Raw genomic sequence first — 21,520 nt, forward strand, 5'->3', positions numbered from 1 at the left:
GAAAACCTGTCTGGGTAGACGGAGAGGCATTGGGGTGCCAAGCCGGGGCAGCAGGAGGAGGTGGGCGCTCGGATCAGTCAGAGTAATGACCCGGGGGCAAAAGAGATGATTTTGACAAAGAAAGAGGCGAATAAATGGAATAAGATCCTCAGTTGGAGTCCCTTTTTGTGAGTTTCTTTTTTGCGTGGGTGGGGAGGAGGGGCATCCGTGGAAGATTCTCATTCGTCCGGACCGCAGCCATCGCAATGCGGCTTTGTTCAAAAGGCAACAGGACTGTGTTTTCGCTGGGAAGATAGCGATAGCGCTTAGACTTATAGACCGCTTTGCAATGCTTTTACAGCCCCTCTCTAAGCAGTTTAGAAAATCAGCATCTTGCCCCTAACAATCTAGGTGTCGAGCCTATGACATGCGTGCCACAGGTGGCATGCAGAGCCATTTGTCCGGGCACGCGAGCCCCAGCCAAACTTACCTGCACTGCGCATGCGCGCGCCTCCCAGCTGATTTTCGGTCTCCTTGAGGCCATTTTCGCCCTCCCAGACGCTCGAGGGAAGCCTCTGCAGCCTCGGGAGGCTGAAAAACGGGCCTTCCGGAAATACTGGAAGTGCTGAAACGGGCCCTGTTTTCAGCCTCCCGAAGTTGCAGAGGCTTCCCTCGAGCTTCCGGGAAGGTGAAAACTGCCTCAAACGTGCCGAAAGTCAGCTGGGAGGCGTGCGCATGCGCAGTGCAGGTAAGGGGGTGGGGCAGGGGTGTTGTGCACGCATGCACAGGGGGGGCGGGGGGTGCATTGTATTGTGGGTGCTGGTACGCGGGAGCGTGCTTTTGGCACACCACAACAAAAAGGTTCGCCGTCACTGATCTAGGTCCTCCCTTCACTGAGCTCGGAAGGATGGAAGGCTGACTCTATGCAGTGAGATCTGTGCAGGTCTGTGCATTGGAGGAACACAACAGCCACTTCAGAAATGTGTGGTGCAACTTGGGAGAACAAACCCACCGGGACAAGAGTCAGCGGTCCATCTGCATTTGAAAGACAAAAGGCCGCTCTTTTGAAGACAGCAAAGTCCATTTTCTGGATAGAGAGGAGCGCTGGTTTGAAAGAGGGGTCAAAGAGGCCATCTATTCCCAAATTGAACACCCCTCCCTCAACAGAAGGGGAGGGATACAATATCACCTATCTCCAGTCTATATAAAACAGTCCTTTCAGCAGTTCCAAGAAGGCTCCACACCCATTTGCACTATTCGAGTGACTATGAAGGCACAGAAAAACCTCCAAGTGGCCTCAATGGCTCTCAGAGAGAGTGCTAATGACCAGATGACTGCAAGGAATATAAATCCTTCCCTCCTCCACCGTTCAGTCAGAACTGAAGGAGCTTCTTGGATGAGAACTGAAAGGTCTTCAGGAAAGTCCAGTTGCCTTTTGAAAAATAAAAGCATCTTCGGTATAAGTAGTGAGAGTTGAGACCGGATGGTGGTGGGAATGGAAGGATAGGTGCTGACCGAATGATGGTGCGGATGGGAGGAATAAAAGGATTGTATTTCTTTGCAGTCTTCTGGTCATTAGTACTCTCCCTGGGAGCTCTTGAGGCCACCTGCAGGTTTATCTTTGGCAGGGTGGCAGAGAGGAGGTTCTTCTTTGGATGAGTAGAATGAGAATTGGGTCCCTCCACCCAGCCAGTGTCCATAAGGATCCCATTCCTGGCACTGGGGGATGCTGGCATGGAAGATGGCAACTGAACCTATAGGGGAAAACGTAAATTCCCCTCCCCCTGGGTGTGTCATAAATCAGATTCTCCAATGAAGCACGTTCACAGGCTGCGTGTCATCATTCACGTTCTCCAATGAAGGATTTTCGAGGGCAGATGATCTGGTAGCCTAGCTACAATCTTTGTAGATAAGAGTGGAATGTACTTCTGGTTTTAAACTGTCATAATGATCCTTCGGATTTACTGCCCCCCTTGTTTATGGCAACTTGAAAACAGGCATAGGAATGTTTTACGAGTTAACAGCATCAGCCCGAGGTGGACAGGTAGTCCTTGACTTACAGACATCCATTGAGTGATCATTCGAAGTTACAGCAGCACTGAAGAAAGTTACTTACAACCGGTCCTCACAAAAATGATTGTTTGCAGCACCTCCAGGGTCATGCGATTGCCATTTGGGACTTTCCCAGTTGTCTTCTGACAAGCGAACTCAGTGTTGTGGTTCGCCAGCAGCCTGTGCAAATGGCAGTGGAATCGGACAGTAGGGAAGAATGGGGACCAATCCGGGAGTCTAGGGAGGACTTGGACGAGGGTCCTGCTTCTGATACAGACATGGGGCCAGGACCATCTGTGAGTTGTGTGCTGACTCCGGAGCCTCCAGAGTCTGGCAGCAGCGAGGCAGAGGAGCGAGGGGAGCCTGTTCCCAGTGTGCGTGTGCACAGAGCTGCTAGAAGGCGAGAGCAGCTAAGACAAAAGGGGTGACTCGGGAGTAAGGCTTGGAGGTGATTGCCTCTCCCCTAAGGTACAAAGGAAGTGCAAAGATAGAGAAACCTTTGCAGGAAGCAAAGTCGTTCGTTCTGTTCAGATTAAACCTTGAAGCTGTGTGTGGACTTTGTACTTCAGTTGGTTTTTTACAGTTAATTTGGCACTTTAGTTGTTGGCAGCAATTCAAAGGAAAGAAAGGTGGGTGCTTATCTCGAGGGACTGTTTGGGACTCATTACCGGCTGGGAATGAACATAATTCCCAGCGTTGAAATAAAACAAGAGTTGTTTGGACTAAGCATGTGCTTAATTATGGTCTCAGGAAGCCTTGGTCAGAACACTCAGGGAAACTGGATTTGCTTAACAACCCCATGGCTCCTCTAAATCAGGGGTTGGCAACCTATGGCTCTGGAGCCGCATGTGGCTCTTTCATCCTTCTGTTGCGGTTCCCTGTTGGCAGTTGGTGCCACAGTTTTTGAGATAAGCTTCTGGTTAAGTGGGGGTGGAAAGCATGGCACACAAGGAGGAGACTCTATGGTAAGGGGCGGGGTTTCCGGTTGGCTCCACAATTGATAGGGCTTTTGGTTAGGACAGGTAGAGGATGCCCTGCTAGCAGGAGACTCTATGGTGGGGGAACTGGACTTCCGGTCAGCTCCACGGGGGGAGGGACTTCCAGTTAGGATTTTTGTGGCTCTTTAAGGTCGCTGACCCTGCTCTAAATAATTAGTTTGCAAGAATAATCTGTATGGGAGAACACTAAGGAAGGAGAAATGGTTATATTTTCTGTTTTAGGTGGGAGATTTCTGGGTTGTGAGGACACTGAAAACTTGGTGGGGTTGATGAATTTAACCCGGCCTACATTGGGATTTTTTTAGACCACTAGATTTCCATGCAGAGTTGGGTAACTGATGGTCCCCAAAGCATGTTGGACCTTTGACATTTTTTTTTTGACCCATTATTCCTGAAAAATCTAAATGCTCCATTCTTTTAATTGGGAAACCAGTGAATTCTGGAAGGGACATCCAGGCAGATCCCAGTTGAAAACCAACAACACGCTGTCAATAAAAGAGAATATTTCATGACCCAGCTAGGAAACATCATCAGTGCTAGTAAGGAATGGGGTTACTCTAGTGGTGGGATTCATTTTTTTTTTTTACTACCGGTTCTATGGGCATGGCTTGGTGGGCGTGGCAGGGGAAGGACAGTGTCAAATCTCTAGTCAGAGGTGGTATTTGCTGGTTCTCCAGAACTGGCCAGAACCTGTGAATACCACCTCTGGGTTACTCCACTCCTTATCCCACTCCTTACTAGCACTGAGTTTGGTTCATGAAAAGTCTGCAAGAAAACCAAGCCCAGAGAGTACCAAGAATATCTCGCAACAACGAACTGCAAAATCCCACCCTTAACTCAGCCACGCTGACAAGTGCAATGTGTTCCTACTTACATTTTGGCCAGTCAATTGGTCAAAAATGATACGCCATCAAAAGATGGCCCAGTGCTTCATTTACAGGGGGAGAGGCAAAAGATTCTGTGTGAATTAATGGTTTGCTACACTCCGGGACATTTCTGGATTCTTGGTTTATTGGTAAACAGAGCAATGGTCAGCATTCCTGACCATTGGCCCATTACTTAGTCAGTCAGATGTTTACATTTACTATTGTTTTGTCACTAAGTCATGTCTGTGGAGATTCTCAGTCCTCCAGGTCATGGTTGTCCCAGAGGCAATTGGGCTTTCTGGTTTTTATTTGAAGACGTTTCGCTTCCCGTCCAAGAACAGCTCTGGCTGGATGGGAGGGATTGGATTGATATTCCTTGCAGACAGCTGGTCATTTGCATCCTTTTAGAGCAGGGGTGTCAAACTCTATTTCATTGAGGGCCGCATCAGGGTTGGCCGTGACCAGCTCAACGTCACTCGTGTCGGTGCCTGCAGTGGCCTGAGGACTCTGCCAGCGAAAACAGGCTCCCAAGCTCCATTTTCACTGGCAGAGGGTTGCAGGAGGCTGTCGCAGCCAAAAACGGAGCTTGGGAACCTATTTTTGCTAGCAGAAGGTTGCAGGAGGCTGTCGCAGCCAAAAACGGAGCTTGGGAAACCTGTTTTTGCTGGCAGAGGGTTGCGGGAGGCTGTCGCAGCCAAAAATGGAGCTTGGGAAACCTGTTTTTGCTAGCAGAAGGTTGCAGGAGGCTGTCGCAGCCAAAAACGGAGCTTGGGAACCTGTTTTTGCTAGCAGAAGGTTGCAGGAGGCTGTCGCAGCCAAAAACGGAGCTTGGGAAACCATTTTCGCTGGCAGAGGCACTGCAGGCTAGTCCTTCACTGTTTCCAGGGTGGCCCTGCAGGCCAGATCTAAGCACTCCATGGGCTGGATCTGGCTTTGAGTTTGACACCCCTGTTTTAGAGAGCCTTTGAGGCCACTTGGAGGTTTATCTGTGTCCTCACGGTAATTGTAGTGCAGATGGGTTTGGGGCCTTCTACAACACAGTCCTTTCAGCAGTTCCAAGGAGTCTCCGTACCCTTTTGCACTACTTAGGCGACCCTGAAGACACAGATCAACCTCCAAGTGGCCTCCACAACTCTCTAAAAGGAGGCAAATGACCAGCTGTCTGCAAGGAACGAAAATCCTTCCATTTCCCACTATCCTGTCAGAGCTGAAGAAGCTTCTTGGATAAGAAGCAAAACGTCTCCAAAGAAAAACCAGGAATCCAGTTGCTTCTTGAAAAAGCACCTTTGGGTCGCTAAGTCATGTTCCACTCTTTGTGATCCCATGGACCACAGCATGCCAGCCTCCCCTGTCCTACCCTGTCTCTCAGAGTTTTCCCAAATTCATGTTCATTGTATCGATGAAACCATCTTAACCACCTCAGCCTCTGCTGTCCTCTTCTCCTTTGGTCTTTCATCTCTTTATTAGCTTTACAAATAACTCAAGGCGGAGAGAACATATCCAACACACTTTCCTCCCCTATTTTCTCCACAACAACCACCCTGTGAGATGGGTTGGGGTGAGAGAGAGGGACCGGCCCAATGTCACCCAGCTGGCTTTCATGCCTAAAGCAGGACTAGAACTCACTGTCTCCTGGTGATTAGTCCAAAGTCATCCTGATGGCTTTCATCCCGAAGATGGAAGTACAACTCACCGTCTCCTGGTGATTGGCCCAAGTCAACCAGCTGGCTTTCATGGCTAAGGCGGGACAAGAATTCCCTGTCTCCTAGTGATTGGCCCAAAGTCACCCATCCAGCTTTCATGGCTAAGGTGGGACTAGAATTCACTGGTTCCTGGTGATTGGCCCAAAGTCAACCAGCTGGCTTTCATGGCTAAGGTGGGACTAGAACTCACCGTCTCCTGGTGATTGGCCCAAGTCACCCAGATGGCTTTCATGGCTAAGGTGGGACTAGAACTCGCTGGTTCCTGGTGATTGGCCCAAAGTCACCCATCCGGCTTTCATGGCTAAGGTGGGACTAGAACTCACCGTCTCCTGGTGATTGGCCCAAGTCACCCAGATGGCTTTCATGGCTAAGGTGGGACTAGAACTCACTGTCTTGTGGTGAATGGTTCAAAGTCACCCAGATGGCTTTCATCCCTAAGATGGAACTAGAACTCACAATCTTCTGGTCATTGGCCCAAGTCACCGAGAGGGCTAAGGCAGGACTTGAACTCACAGTCTCCTGCTTTCTAGCCCGGTCTTTAGCCACTAGAGCAAACTGGCTGTCGTTAGCAACTGGCTGTCGTTAGCAACTGGCTGTCTTGCTAGTTGCTGAATCTAGAATAGTGTTTCTCAAACATGTCAACTTTGAGTTGTGTGGACTTCAACTCCCAGAATCCTTCATTGATGTGATAGCCTCATATAGGTGATGGCTTCCATCGGATGCTTGCGCCCAGAGCACTGATTATGTCCTTGGCTCCAAACCTTTCGAAGTTTCTGTTTCTAAGGGTGAACTATGCTTTACTCAGTTAAACCCAGATTTCTGGGTTCATGAGACACATTCGTTCACACAGATAGAGTTCACTCAACTGTCACGTTTCCAAGCGATGAAATCCATTTAAAAAGAAAAGAACAAAGTCCATCTTCCAAGACAATTTCTTTTATTTAGGAAAGTATCAAATTGGCAAAGTCTGTTGCAATTCCGGATCTGACACAACCCAGAATCACATCACATAATATTGGAAATTAGAAACAGCCCCCAAAAGTCACATTCCTCAATAGGAGTAAATCAACGTTGCCTGGTGTCATCTACCTCCACCTCCAGGTCTCAACAGGGTCAGCTTTGGTTCCCACGGGAAGGAGAACCACTTAGCCTAAACAACTCTATCTCCACTCCTCCCACCTTAGGAATGTGGCAAGCCCGAAACCCTTCCCCCCCCCCGCAATAACCAGCAAAGAGAAAGAAAGAAAAGGAATATATAATAAGGCTAAATAAAATGGCTATGCATACATCAATTTCGAGCTTGACAACAACATGCAATTGACACGAGTAATTCTCATCACGTGGCTAACCAGCATCTCTCATTCTTTAGCCAAACAGAAATAGGCTGCCATTGTTGATTTTCAACCAGGTGGGATGGCCTATTTCAGGTAATCCTCGATTTACAACAGTTTGTTTAGTGACCGAAGTTACAACGGCACTGAAAAAAGTGACATGATGACCCTTTTTAACATTTAACGATCTGCATGGTCATGTGATCAAAATTCAAACGCTTGGCAATTCGTTCCTATTTATGACGGTCGCAGTGTCCCGGGGTCACATGATCCCCTTTTGTGACCTTCTGACAAGTCAGTGGGGAAGCCAGATTCACTTAACAACCACATTACTAAATGTTACTAACTTAATTCCAGCGATTCACTTAACAACTGTGGCAAGAAAGCTCGTAAAATGAGGCAAAACTCACTTAACAAGTGTCTCGCTTAGGAACAGAAATGTTGGGCCCAATTGTGGTTGTAAGTTGAGGACTACCTGCATAATACAGATGGTCGATCTATGACCGTGATGGTGAACCTATGGCACGTGTGCCACAGGTGGCACGCAGAGCCATTTGTGCCGGCACGCGAGCTGCAGGCAAACTTGCCTCACTGCGCATGTGCTGATTTCGGCTGGTTTGAGGCCTTTTTCGGCCTCCCAAAGGCTTGAGGAAGGCTTCTGCTGGCTTCAGCAAGCTTTGCAGGCCGAAAACTAGCCCTGTTTCATCACTTCCGGTATTTCCGGAAAAACAGGAAGTGATGAAACGGGGCTAGTTTTTGACCTACAAAGCTTGCTGAAGCCTGCAGAAGCCTTCCAGAAGCCTTTGGTAGTCTGAAAAAGGCCTCAAACTGGCCCAAAATCAGCTGTGAGGCGCAGTGCAGGTAAGTGGGGAGCGGCAGGGGGATTGTGCATGCATGCGTAGGGGACATGGGGTCGCGCATTGCCTTCTGGGTGCTGGCACGGAAGCACGAGCGTGCAAGCACGCGCACAATTTTTGCCCAGGTGCCCAAAAAGGTTAGTCACTACTGATTTATGAGGTCACATAGCGGGGAAAAAAAAATAGGGACTTATGACTTCCAAATATTTGAAGATTGGAAAACCCAAAATTCCCAGTGAGGCTGGCTGAAGGAATTTGGGGAATTATAGAGGTAGTCCTCAACTTATGTCCACAATTGAGCCCAACATTTATGTTGCTAAGTGAGAAATTTGTCAAGTGAGTTTTGCCCCATTTATGACCTTTCTTGCCACACTTGTTAAGTGAATCCTTGCGGTTGTTAAATGAATCAAATTATTGTTAAGTGAATCTGGCTTCCCCATTGATTTTGCTTGTGAGAAGGTCTCAAAAGGAGGTCAGGTCACCCCGGGACACTGCAACCGTCATAAATGTGAGTCGCTTGTCAAGTTAATCACGTGACCACAGGGATGCTGCAACGGTCATAAGGGTGAAAAATGGTCACAAGTCACTTTTTTTCAGTGCCGTTGTAACTTCAGTCACTAAATGAGCTGTTGTAAGCCGAGGACTACCTGTACTGGTCACTGGCTGTCATAAAATCTGTTTCACAGTTCTGGCAATTGCAGTCCCAGCATGTCTGTATGGGTTTTGTAAGGCGAATTATGGGAATGCAGGTGGGAGTAAGGCAACTGTGCTTAGTGCTGTTCCTTAGGGCGGGGGAAGAATTATTACATAACAGAATAACAGAGTTGGAAAGGGACCTTGGAGGTCTTCTAGTCCAACCCTCTGCTCAGGCAGGAAACCATATACCATTTCAGACAAATGGTTGTCCAGTCTCTTCTTAAAAACTTCCAGTGTTGGAGCACTCTCACAACTTCTGGAGGCAAGTTGTTCCACTGATTAATTGTTCTCACTGTCAGAAAATTTCTCCTTAGTTCTAGGTTGCTTCTGTCCTTGATTAGTTTCCATCCGTTGCTTCTTGCCCTGCCTTCAGGTGCTTTGGAGAATAGCTTGACTCCTTCTTCTCTGGGGCAGCCCCTGAGATATTGGAACACTGCTATCATGTCACCCCTAGTCCTTCTTTTCATTAAATTAGACATACCCAATTCTTGCAACTGTTCTTCATATATTTTAGCCTCCAACCTCCTAATCATTTTTATTAGGCTTTTTGGTAGTTTTCTTACAGACATTTCATGACCCAACTAGGTAACATCATCAGTTCCAGGATAGACAGAGCCACAATCTGGGCAAGGTGTTTTGACATGGATGGCACCCTGCCTCAGAATTTATGCCATCCATCCGCAGCTCCTTGGACAGTTGTATTTAGTCAGGATACATACCTGCCTTCAGTTCTTTGGGGAATAGGCTGATCCCCTTTTCTCTATGACAGACCCTTAGATATAGGTGTTGTGGCCCGCCGGCGGCTAGCGGAGCTGGCAGCAGAGTCGGACAGTGAGGAGGTTGGGGAGGGACATGGGCCAGTCCTGGAGGCTGAGGAGGTCTTGGATGAGGGCTCTGTGTCAGAGGCAGGGAGGGGGCCAGGGCAGTCGGGCAGTCATCAGCTGCCTTCGGAGTCGGACAGCAGTGAGGCGAGGGGGCAGCTGGAGCCTGCACATGCACAGAGCTGCCAAAAGAAAAGAACAATTATGAACTCAGGGTCGACGTGGGAGTAAAGCCACAGGTGGATGCTGAATGGCCCCTCCCATAGGGATTAAAAGAGAAGCAAAAGGGGAGGGGGGCTTTTGCAGGAAACAATTGGTTCGTTGCAGCTGTGTGAAGACCTGTCTGTGCATTTCAGAGACACTGTGCTGAGACCTTCCTTGTCAGCACTGTGTTTGGACATATTTACTTGGCAGCACTCCAGGCTAGATAAGGTCTGTGCTCCTAATTGCACTCTTGAAAGACTGTTTGCCAGGCCTTTGGCTGAATGTGAATGCAAGAAATTCCCCTTCGTTTAATAAAAGGGGTTTTGCCGGGACAGAGTCGGTTTAGTGCTTTTTGGAGAACCCTGGTCAGAACAATTGGAACCCTGCTATCATGTCACCCCCTGGTCCTTTTTTTTTAATGAGACAGAATGGAACCTTTGATGTTGAAAATTGTGTTTTTCATTTTCATTTTTTATTTTAAATCCCATCAGGTTGTAGAAGATGACTTGTGGCCACGGCTGAGTTCCTCGGAAGGCCTCCCTTTATTCTCCTGCAGCAGTGCCACCGTGTCGGGCAGATTTCCGGAGCAAGCCGGCGAGCTGACGAAGGACAATGATGGTTTAGGAGCAGCTTGCTCGAGAGAGGCGGTGCCGCCGGACGAGAAGGGCGGCAAAGCGCTAGGATTGCGGGCACACGACTCGTTCAGTCGAAACCCGCCTGGGACTCTGTCTCCCTCCAATGCCAGGAATGTGGGTCCTGATCCCAAATCCTTCAGGATCTCCCCGAGTGATGCCTCCAAAGTACAGGAAGCAGAGAGGACTCCATCGGTGGCCAGCTTCAAAAGGACATTGGAAGAATCCAACTCGGGGCCCGTGGTGAAGAAACCGAGACGTGGCCTGACTCGAAATGTTGGTGGGCAGCCCGAAAGCCTCTCTTCCGCCTCCCAGCATAAAATCACCAATAGGCTGGCCATGCGCCGAAGCGTACGAGGACAAAAAAAGTTAGGGAGCCCCTTATTCCACCAAACTAGGAAAGCGCTGTGTGTTTGCTGAATCTTCTCCATCTCATCCAGAATTCCAACCCAATCTGGAGATTTGCAGAGAATTCGAAGCTGCAATTCTATTCTCTGCTCCCTTTTATTAAGGAGAAAAAAAAATCATTATTTTTTAATGTAGAAGAAGGCGGGAGAATTCAGGCAGCTTTATCCCAACCTTCTACCCGCTTGTAAGATAACTGTGAATTTTGTAGACATCCTTAGGAGGATAAAGAGGTTGGTGTAAAACAAAATATATATGCGTAAATTTATATTCCTTCAAAAAGCTTGTAGTCTCCTTACCTGGGTACTTGCATTTATTGTTACAACAAAGGTAAAAATAACAGAACAATATAAAACTTGCGTTGGGATGCTGTTTTATTATTATTTTTAAAATATGGTTGGGGAGTTTAATTTAGTACAAAGTAACGAATTTGTATAGCCTTCCTGTGACGACCTCACAACTTTTTAATAAAAGTAAATTATTAAAAACAGAATGGAAGATACGTATTTTCGTAGTACTTAATATGTTTTGCCTGGAATGTGCTCTATTAGAGAATATAATAGTAGGTCTATTTTCTTCCTTTTGTTAACTTTTAGATTTCTCTATTCAGAATGAAATTATGCTGAAAAAGATGTTGAGCCTTTATAACAGCTGTATGCTGAGTTCTTGTGTTTTAATTAAATTAATTAAAATACTATGCAGTACTTTAGGTCTGGCTGTATTTGCATTTGGGTTTTGATTGTTTGTTCATTTGTTGAAGACGAAGGGCCAGTATTTCAGTTAAACAAAAAGTTTTTCTCCATCAATTCTTGGGCTCCCCATTCTTGGGGGCTGCTGTTTGAAGTTCTCTTGGTTGATATACTTGGAATTATGATACATTCCTTTATGGACGCATGACATATTTTACTATTCCAACCATCGATGGTGCACATAAGAGTGACCACCAAAAGTTTTTAAGTTATTGGGTTAGTTTTTTTAGTTTTTCTTTGCATATGTTGTCATTGTATACCTACAATAAAATAAAATTGCTAAAAACCTCTCCGGTGCTTTCTGGTTTTTAAAAATTATTTTTAAACATAGCTGCAGCTCAGGTTTCCCATAACTTGTTTTTGAAAGAAATTATTTCTGTAATATATAAAAAAAGGAAAAAGGAAAACCCTTCAATACAACAATAAAGCTAGAAAGAAAAAAACCGTATCTGACTCCTTTTCTGTCTGTCTGTCTGTCTCTCTCTCTCATCTGTCTCCCCATACATCATCCATCCATTTATATATGTCTGTCTCCATATCTATCTGTCTCCATCTCTCTCATCTACATATCCATCCATCCATCCATCTATCTAATCTACATGTCTTTCTCCCTCGTGCTCTCCCAATACTTCTTGTATCATGACAAAAATTGTTGGGTTAGGAACTTCAGGTTCTCCCTTAGTCAGAGATGGAAAAAGAACATAAGATAGTTCACACCAATTCATTCACCAGAATTTGCTTTTCCTTTGCTTCTGCTGTATCCATCCACTGCTTCATACAATGTATGGAACCATTCTAACCAGGCAGTGGATAGAATGCAGTATTTCACTGCCATCTTCATTGGCTCAGCCTTCCATCCTTCTGAGGTTGGTAAAAGGAGGACCCAGATTGTTGGGGGCAAAAATGTTGACTTTGTAAACCACTTAGGGCTGTAAAGCACTGTGAAGCGGTCTGTAAGTCTATGTGCTATTGCTATTGCTTACACAAAATACCCATCAAGAACCGTCGGTGTTCATTCTCCGTGATCAAACCCCCTCAACGGATTTCTTTTGTCCTGATTGACAAGATTTGAATTCAGTCCACCATCATTCATTGATTACTCAACGAATGTGACTGCACGTGGTGGTGCAGTGGTTAGAATGTAGTACTGCAGGGCTAACTCACTGCTCACTGCCAGGAAGTTTGATCCTGACCGGCTCAAGGTTGACTCTGCCTTCCATCCTTCTGAGGTTGGTAAAGTGAGGACCCAGATGCTGACTCTGTGAACCGCTTAGGGCTGTAAAGCACTGTGAAGCAGTATATAAGTCTAAGTGCTCCTTGTTGACAATCTTGTTTTATCCCCATCCATCCTTCTTAAGCTCATTTCCACAACGGGTTGTCCTCCAGTTAATTATAATTTCAACCAAAATTTCCATTGCAAAGCAAGCTGAATGTTAAGAGAGCTGCACCTGATTTGATGAGCTTATTTTGCCATGGTTGCTATGCGAATCACTACAGTTTTTAAAGGAGTCATGAAATCATTAAGCAAGTTCAACTTCCCCCCACTGCTTGTGAGAAGCTGGCTGGGAAAGTTGCAATTGGAGATCAGATGATTATGGGATGTTGCAACTGTGGTAATTACGTGCCTGTTGCCAAGCACCTGAATTTTGATTACCTGACCTTGGGGATGCTGCCACAGTTGTTAAGAGTGGTTGTGAACCACTTTTTTCAGTACTATAACTTCAGTTGGTCACTATTTGTAAGTTGAGGAGTACTATACATCCAACTCGATTTGGTGGTCCTTCTCATGCAGTCATCTGACATCCATAGAAAGACCAGACAAGCAATTACAGCAAGTCGTCAACATGACCACAATTGAGTCCAGAATTTATGTTGCTAAATAAAAAAAAAATTGTTGAGTTTTGCCCCATTTTATGTCTTTTCTTGCCACATTTGTTAAGTGAATCACTGCAATTTGTCAAATTAGTTAGATTGTTAAGTGAATCTGGCTTCCCTGTTAACTTCGCTTGTCAGAATGTCACAAAAGATGACCCTGGGACATTGTAACCATGATAAATGTGAGTCAATTGTCAAGCCTCCGAATGTAAATCATGTGGTTGTGGGGATGCTGCAACGGTCATAAGTGTGAAAAACAGTCATAAATCACTTTTTTTCAGTGCCATAACTTCGGTCACCAAATGAACCGTTGTAAGTCGAGGACTGCCTGTGTATACTAGCCTTTTGTTTCCTTTTTGACAAAGATTCACACTTTACAATAGGCCACATAGCATCCATTTCCTTTCTATCAGAATGATAACAAATGTAGTCATTCACTTAATAACTGCAGCAAAAAAGGTTGTAAGATGGGACGAAACTCACTTAACTGTTTTGAAATGTTGGGCTCAGTTGTGGTTGTGAGTTAAGGACTATCTGTACAGGTGCAAAAATATTGCAGAATTCAATATTCTTCCTTTTACTTTACTGTCTCTCATGCTTGGACAGGAATTCTGAGAGTTGAAGTCCACAAGTTGAAAAGTGGCCATAATTGCCCACCTTTGTAATTAGACCTAACTGGTTCTTTAATTCAGCATCTTAATTGCTAGACCAAATGGGTATTTTGTGAATTAACAGCCCTTAATTTGATTAATTAAGAGCCCTTAATTTTATGAAAATCAAGACCTTTTCATAAGTCTATATCCTGGTTTTAAAAAAGGCTACATTGTCAGACATTGATTTGTCCCTCTATACTTTTCTATCTCTACATGTCCTGAAAGCGCTTTACTGTTACGTCATTGCGTCAGCCGCCGCCTGACGTCACACGCCTCGTACTCAGTTTGCCCCTTCCCGAATGGAAAGCAGTAAACAAGCTTCTCGTTCGTCACTGGTGGGTGTGGCTTACGCATATCCGACAACCCCGAATCTCATTGGCGCTCTCCGCACCGGCTACATTACACGTCCTTCTCCTTCTTCTCCTCCTCCTTTGAGCCCCGGATGTAAACAACCCCCCACCCCTTCTCCAGGTGGGAGCGTCGAAAGCATCCCAAACGTCCAGCTTTCTCAACCTAGCTTAGTTGCGGCGATTGGGCAAGAAGGGAAACGTCGGGTGGAGAGCGAGAGGGACAACCACCCCCGGCAAGGGTTTGCCGACCCGCCCTGCTGCCTGCTGATTGGATCCGAAAGCCGTAGAGCGCCGGCCTCCCCTGGCCGACCATTGGCTGTCAGCGCGGCGGCCGGTGAGAGGGTCCCAAATATTGCCAAGGGAGGGGGAGAAAGCGAGGCTTGTTCAACGGCAGCAGGTAGACGGGGGGGGGAATTACGGGAAGCGCGAGCGGTGGGTGTGGCTTGTCAGGGAGGGGAGGGGAAGCCAGGCTGACAGGAAAGGTGAGGGGAGGGTCGCGCGTGTGTGAGGGAGCCAATTTGATGTGTGTGTGTGTGGGGGGAGTTGGGGGCACGTGCCGCTTCAGGCACCCTCTCTTCAACTGTCAATAGGGGGGATATCAAAGCCCCCGATATTTCCTTCTCCCACGCCCCCTTTCCTCCCTCACGACAGCCCTGCGAGGTAGGCCAGCCTCAGAGGCGGCGACTGACTCCGAAGCCCGTCGTGCTGAGCCTGTGGGGCTGCCAGATATGGGGCCCGGGCCTTCAGGGTCTTCAGGGTCATTTCAAACCGTTTTTTTTCAACAGCGAGGGTGGGTTGAGCTGAGGCAACTTTTCATTGTCCCCCCCTCATAGCAATTAAAAAGAAACACCCCCACCCCCCCCAAGGAAATTCTATATAGTGAGGCTTTTATTCTGGAAATCTGATTTAAATAAATGTACTTTCTGGGGGTACCTGGAATCATTCTGGGAACATTCAGGTGAATAAATATTTAACAAATTTGGCAGGAAGTGTGAAAAGTGAAAAGTTCTGTATTGTATCTTATCTTGTACAGTTCTAAGAATGGAATTAAATATTTCCACCTGTTGTTAAAATAAATAAATGTAAATTAATAGCAATATCAGACTTATATACTGCTTTAAGCGATTTACAGAATCAGTATATAGCCCCCAATATTTTTTAAAAAAAATAATTGACAATAATTGATAATCTTCTGCTTGAGCAGGGGGTTGGACTAGAAGACCTCCGAGGTCTCCTCCTCCTCCTCCTCCTCCTCCTCCTCCTCCTCCTCCTCCTCCTCCTCCTCCTCCTCCTCCTCCTCCTCCTCCTCTTCTTCTTCTTCTTCTTCTTCTTCTTCTTCTTCTTCTTCTTCTTCTTCTTCTTCTTCGGATATTGGTGATCATGCTGACAATCCTATTTTGATCAACAGCTGCACGAAAAAGTGCTGCTGAGTTGTGTCCAAACCAATCCCTTAGATGTTGAAGCCATGAGGTTTTTCTGCCTTGACCTCATATGCCTTTAATCTTTCCCTGGAGGATTAAGTGAAGTATGGCATATTTTTCCAGGTGTCGCATCACATGTCTGAAATATTCTAATTTTTGCTTTTTTATGGTTTTGATTATTTTTCTTGGCTTTCCCAAGTGGCTTATCACCTCTTCATTTCTGATTTTGTCAACCCAGCTTATACGTAATAGCCGCCTGTGAATCCGCATTTCAAATGCTTCTAGTCCCTTCAAATGGCTTTCTGTCAGAGACGAACTCTCCACTCCGTAGAGCAGGATAGAAAAGTTGTAGCATCTGACAAGCCTGATTCCAACTCTTATTTGGTTATATTTTTTATAATTTATTAAAATATCACAGGGCAAAACTGGACAGCCAGATATTGGGGGGGTAGTGCACTTTTTTCTTTCCAGTTTAGGGGGAAAAAATCTTTGTTTTTCTTCATGCTGCGGTATTTTTATTATTTTTGTGTATGTGTGTGTACATGTAGCGCTTGACTTACGACTACAATTGAACCAAAATTTTCTGTGGCGAAGCAAGACATTTGTTTTGTGAGTAACACAGTAGTTAAGTGAATCTGGCTTTACAATCTTTTTTGCCACAGTTGTTAAGTTAGTCATACGGTTGTTAAATGAATCTGGCTTCCCCATTGACTTTAGCTGTCAAAAGATTGCAAAAAATATCACATGACTCAGAAAGACTGCAACTGTCATAAATATGAGCCAGTTGCCAAACTTCTGAATTTTAATCACGTGACTATGGGGATGTTGTAAGTGTGAAAAACTTTCATAAGTCACTTTTTTCAGTGCTGTTTTGGTCACTGTATGATTGATTCTAAGTCAAGGACTACCTGTATATAGAATTTACCTAGAGTTGTTAGAGGAGTCTGATTAGAAAATACACATATAGTTGACAACAAGGGACTGAGAGATTAATTTATTTACCGTTTAGCATAATATTGTAAAATCAGCCAGCTATGGGTGATTGATAATCATGCTGTAGCTAGCATATTTTAAGTGTACTGTATATCAGAATCAAACAGGTAGTTCTATGGTTGTGGGGTTCTTGATGATCTCTGAGCTTTTTTCTTGCAGTAATCTTTCATTACTAGATAACATCATTATTACTAGGTAATATCATCAGTGTTATAAGATAATGAGAGCAAATCCCATTCTCTTTTAGGACTGCTGATGTTACCTAGTTGGGTAATAAAATATCTTCAGGAAAATAACCCAGCTCAGAGAGCAAATAAAAACCCTACAGTTCAACCCCGAGCTACAAATATTATTTTCCATTTGTATTATGCTTTGGGTTAATGTATGAGACAAGGGATTGGTTTTCGTGTAGGATAAAGGCAGGAATTAATTGAAAGGGTTATTATATGTAATATATGTGTTTGAATAAGGAGTGAGTGAGGAGAATACTTGAACATATTATTTATGTTTAGCTTGAGTGCAATGATATCTGCACATCACTTGATAGTATCGCAAATAACATTACTGAGTATTCAAATGTGATAACTTAAACAGAAGTATGACATAGAATATAGAGTGTATTTGCACAACTTTCCTAACCATGGATAATTTAATGAAGGTATATTCAAATGTACCAATTTTGAAGTTTCCAAAATACATTGAACTGTAAACTAAGCTGTGACACATTGAGTAAAAGCCGGTTGACTAGTTTGAGATTCATGCAAACCAAACTACTGTCATGGAAACCAAACTACTGGTCTCATGCAAACCAAACCACTGTGTCCTGCAAACTCTAAAAGGCCACTATTTTGATTTACTTTAATCCAATTGTAATAACACAATAACTATTCATTCTCAATGCCATCCTTTTCCCCATTAGTGCAATACCCATGAGGCACCAAATGTATTTGAATGGTATATGCTGCCAAGCAGCCTGATTGATGTCGTGTGACTTTGGCTGATTTATTTCATAAGCCATGACTGAGCAAACAGTTCCTATGTTGACATACTTGGCCATGGATAACTGACTCAATTTTCTGGAGTTGCTTGTTAACTATACACTAACCACATGATTAATTTGTGGGTCAGTGTGCTGTGTGAACACAGCCATTGGTGGATGTTGCCCATTGATAACCAATAGTATGGTTTGGCACGCTGCACTCTTAACTGCTTTTTAATTACTACTTGAGTGTCTGCATTTTTTATTTATACCAGGCCAGAAGAATAAGAAGCTGATACCCTTTGCCTTTGTTTTGTTGGTCAATCCAAAAGATGATTTGTTAGTTATCCTGCTATAGTAGCGGCACCCAATCTTTTGGGCATCAGGGACCGGTTCTGTGGAGAGAGGTTTTTTGGCAGACTGGTGGGGGCGTTGTTTGCCTGTATCCCATGGATGGGCCTTTGCTTGTTTGCGCTGCCTGGTGCTGGCATTCTGGCATTTTGTGGCCTGGTGCTGGTCCGGGCCCTGAAGGTTGGGGACTTCTGTGTTATAGTATTAGGAAAGAATGGGATTGAAAGATCTTCTGTCTCAGATTTTGTAGCGTATGTTAATTGTAGGGTGTGGAAAGCCCTAATAATGTCAATGAGGTTACTTATTAATTTAAAAGCCAATGATAGTGAAAGAGCAAGAATATAAGATAGTTTAGGGAACATCTACAAGAGCACTTGATAGGGTGGGGAGTCAGAGAGATATACTACCGCTCTTGGGATAGGGACAATAGAGACACTAGAAGTGTCTGAAAATAGAGGTTCTTCAAAAAACAACAACAAAAAAGCCTTGGAGTTTGAGATAAAACAGCAGGAGCTGAGGTAGAAAGGAGGGGACAACCATGTGTATATGTACAGGTAGTCCTCGACTTACAACAGTTTGTTTAGTGACCATTCACAATTACAATGGCACTGAAAAAAGTGACTTGTGTCCATTTTCACACTTACGACCATTGTAGCTTTCCCATGGTACACGATCAAAATTCAGACACTTGGCAACTGACTCATATTTATGACACTTGTAGCATGGGGGTAGGTTACTTCCATTGCTAAGCAAGATTCAACCTAGAAATAAGGAGAATCACCTTTTGCGACCTTCTAACAAGCAAAGTCAGTGGGGAAGCCAGATTCACTTAATACCATTAACTAATTTAACAATTGCAGTGATTCATTTAAGAACTGTGGCAGGAAAGCTCATAAAATGGGGCAAAACTCACTTAACTGTTTCATTTTGCAACAGAAATGTTGGGCTCAGTTGAAATCTTATGTCAAGGAATACTTGTACACATTTGAGGTTATGATTGACACAGTTCTGCCAGCTTCAGATTTTTGGGTTATCAAAACATACTGTGGCCCCCAGCTGGTCATGTATGTCTATGCGCCTGAAGGATTCTTTTGAACTCATTCGTGGGTTTGTTTGAAATAAATGACAGTTCTTAGAAGACTGAAAATAAAAGAATAACTTTTGATCTTAGGAAACAATTATATTGCTTCTCTTGGAAGGCATATATGTTTAAGAAGGGCAAGGAGGAAGGAATAGCTGAGCCAATGTAGAATACATCTTATATAAACCATTCTGGGTCTTATTGATATACGATATTTGCTACTTATTACACTGGCCCCAAATGTTCTTTTTTGGGTAACAACAATAGAGACATTTTTACATTCAAAAAAATGAATATAGGGTTTCTGCTAAGTAGCAAATCTAAGCTGTAAACCATATTTTAAAAAACACAGTGACTGGTTGTCCTTTGGATCACCTTTGGCAGGAATGGGATTTGGGTAGTCCATCCTTGCTCGATTGACCATGGTATCCTTCTGGATTGACTACTCCAGAGTTTGAAGAAGGGCATCAGTATTGTGCTGGTTCTCTTCCTTCCTCCGTGGCAGGTTCCAGTTGTGCAATTTCGTGTTGTGCACCAGTTGCACTTGTGCCTGGAATAGGGGACTCTACTCTCAGTCACACACACCTTAGTCACATCCCTAATGGATTACTGGAAGCACTACAAAGGGCTGCTCTTGAAGAGCACCTATAAGTTGCCACTGATACAAAATATCTTGGTGTTATATATGTGTTCCTTGACCAGGGTATGTTACAACTCTACCCTGTGGGCTGTACTGGTTGTCCAGATTCAATTAAAGATGCTGGTTATGACCTGTGGATCCCTACATAGCATGTGGGGGTGGGTTATTTCTATTACTAAGCAAGATTCAACCTAGAAATAAGGAGAAATTTCCTGACAGTGAGAACAACCAACCAATGGAACAGAAGTTGCCCTCAGAAGTTGTGGGAGCTTCATCCCTGGAGGCTTTCAAGAAGAGACTGGACTGCCATCTATCAGAGATGGTGTAGGGCAGGGGTGTCAAAATAGTGTTATCAGTCACATGACATATTGTGACTTTCCCCCCCTTTGCTAAAATGGGGGTAGGTGTGGCCAGCATGTGACATATCCAGCCCACAGGCCACGAGTTTGACACACCTGGGGTAGTGTCTCCTGCTTGAGAAGGGGGTTGGACTTGATGACCTACAACAAGGGTGTCAAACTCACGTCATCACGTTATCACATGATGTATCACAACTGCCCCCCTTTGCTAAAGTGGGGGTGAGCGTGGCAAGCGCGTGACGCACCCAGACCATGGGCCACGAGTTTGACACCCCTGACTTACAAGGTCCCTTCCAACTCGGTAGTTCTGTTATTCTGTTATTATTTGTTAAATTTATTTGGCACCTATCTCACTGTGGGGCTATTCTAGGCAGCAGTTAACTTAAGCCCCACTGATATTAATGATAATTTTCAATATCACACCAAACTATGTTTTATGAGCTTTCCTTGTTTGATTTTAGTTTAATGTGATTGAATGAAGTAACCACTGAATTAGGACTGAGTTAATTTTTCTGTTGCTTCTATCTACATAGGAAGGTGATCTGGGCATTTTTTTCAGGCAGGGCTTTAGAGATTCAATTCAAGGTTTTGAGCCGTGGGAGGTAAAATACAGTATATCATTGATCCATCACAACTTGCCTTTTCTGACCTGCTGACTTGTTGTTTACATACCTTGTGATATCAGTTTCTTTTTTAAATAGTACCGTTGATGAACACTGAAGAAGTTAGTGAGGAAGAGGAAGGAAGTGTGAGACATAATTAAAAAATACCTTGTTTTTGCTTCTAGGAATTTAGAACAGTAATGGCTGCTGAATCTCCCCGCCGTCCAAGCCGATGTACTGGAGGAGTGATAGTCCGGCCACAGGCCGTTACGTAAGTGGTTAATAGCAATAGTACCTAGACTTATGCTTTAGCAATAGTACTTAGACTTTACGCTTCACATTGCTTTTACAGCCCTCTCTAAGAATCAGAATCAGCCTCTTGCCCCCAACAATCTGGCTCCTCATTTTACCGACCTTGGAAGGATGGAAGGCTCAGTCAACCTTGAGCCTGCCAGGATCAAACTCCTGGCAGTGGGCAGAGTCAGCCTGCAATACTGCATTCTAACCACTGCACCAGCATGACTTTATAGATGCAATTCATATTGTTCATCTAGAATTCCAAATGGTAGATGAAACTTGAATTTATGTCTGCTGCTGAAGTTTGCTAAACACACTACCTGTATGAATGATGGAATGAAGTTTTTTGGTGGTGGGTAATTTTGATATCTACTTTGGAATTGCTTTGTCTGATGCAACCCAGAGTTCAAAGTAGCTGTAACAACTATGAGCTGTCATAATTAATCTCAATTCTATATGAGCATTTCAAATTTTGTCATTTGTCTTAGAAACCCTCTCTTAACTTTTGAAGTCAGTTTTTATTCTTCCAGCAGTTTATGGGTACATATACTTTTACAATTTTTTTTCATAGTTGTTCACGTTACATTCCAGTGAATTCTGATAATGACAGTATGAAAATTGACTTT

The 21,520-nt window shown here is 44.5% G+C and overlaps 2 protein-coding genes across 11 annotated transcripts in view; both read left to right on the plus strand.

The window, feature by feature from the left end:
- The window catches only part of PPM1D (protein phosphatase, Mg2+/Mn2+ dependent 1D), a 47,246-nt gene extending 35,667 nt beyond the window's left edge, over window positions 1-11,579 (plus strand). Inside the window, exon 6 of the mRNA XM_026687281.2 lies at window positions 9,999-11,579. Within this exon, the coding sequence (XP_026543066.1) occupies window positions 9,999-10,559 (561 nt within the window). The 3' untranslated portion in view covers window positions 10,560-11,579. The remainder of the gene's footprint in view (window positions 1-9,998) is intronic.
- Window positions 11,580-14,191: 2,612 nt separating this feature from the next.
- BCAS3 (BCAS3 microtubule associated cell migration factor) overlaps window positions 14,192-21,520 on the plus strand; it is a 624,015-nt gene continuing 616,686 nt past the window's right edge. For 2 of the 10 annotated variants that reach the window (XM_087956163.1, XM_087956198.1), the window contains exons 1-2: window positions 14,309-14,568; window positions 20,783-20,868. In XM_087956163.1, the coding sequence (XP_087812289.1) occupies window positions 20,798-20,868 (71 nt within the window). In that variant the 5' untranslated portion in view covers window positions 14,309-14,568; window positions 20,783-20,797. The other 8 variants (XM_087956187.1, XM_087956193.1, XM_087956173.1 and 5 more) reach the window with 6 other exon arrangements.

The sequence above is a fragment of the Notechis scutatus genome, chromosome 1, assembly GCF_049901735.1.
Source record: "Notechis scutatus isolate UNSWTSFEM ecotype Mainland chromosome 1, rNotScu1.2, whole genome shotgun sequence".
Taxonomy (NCBI): domain Eukaryota; kingdom Metazoa; phylum Chordata; class Lepidosauria; order Squamata; family Elapidae; genus Notechis; species Notechis scutatus.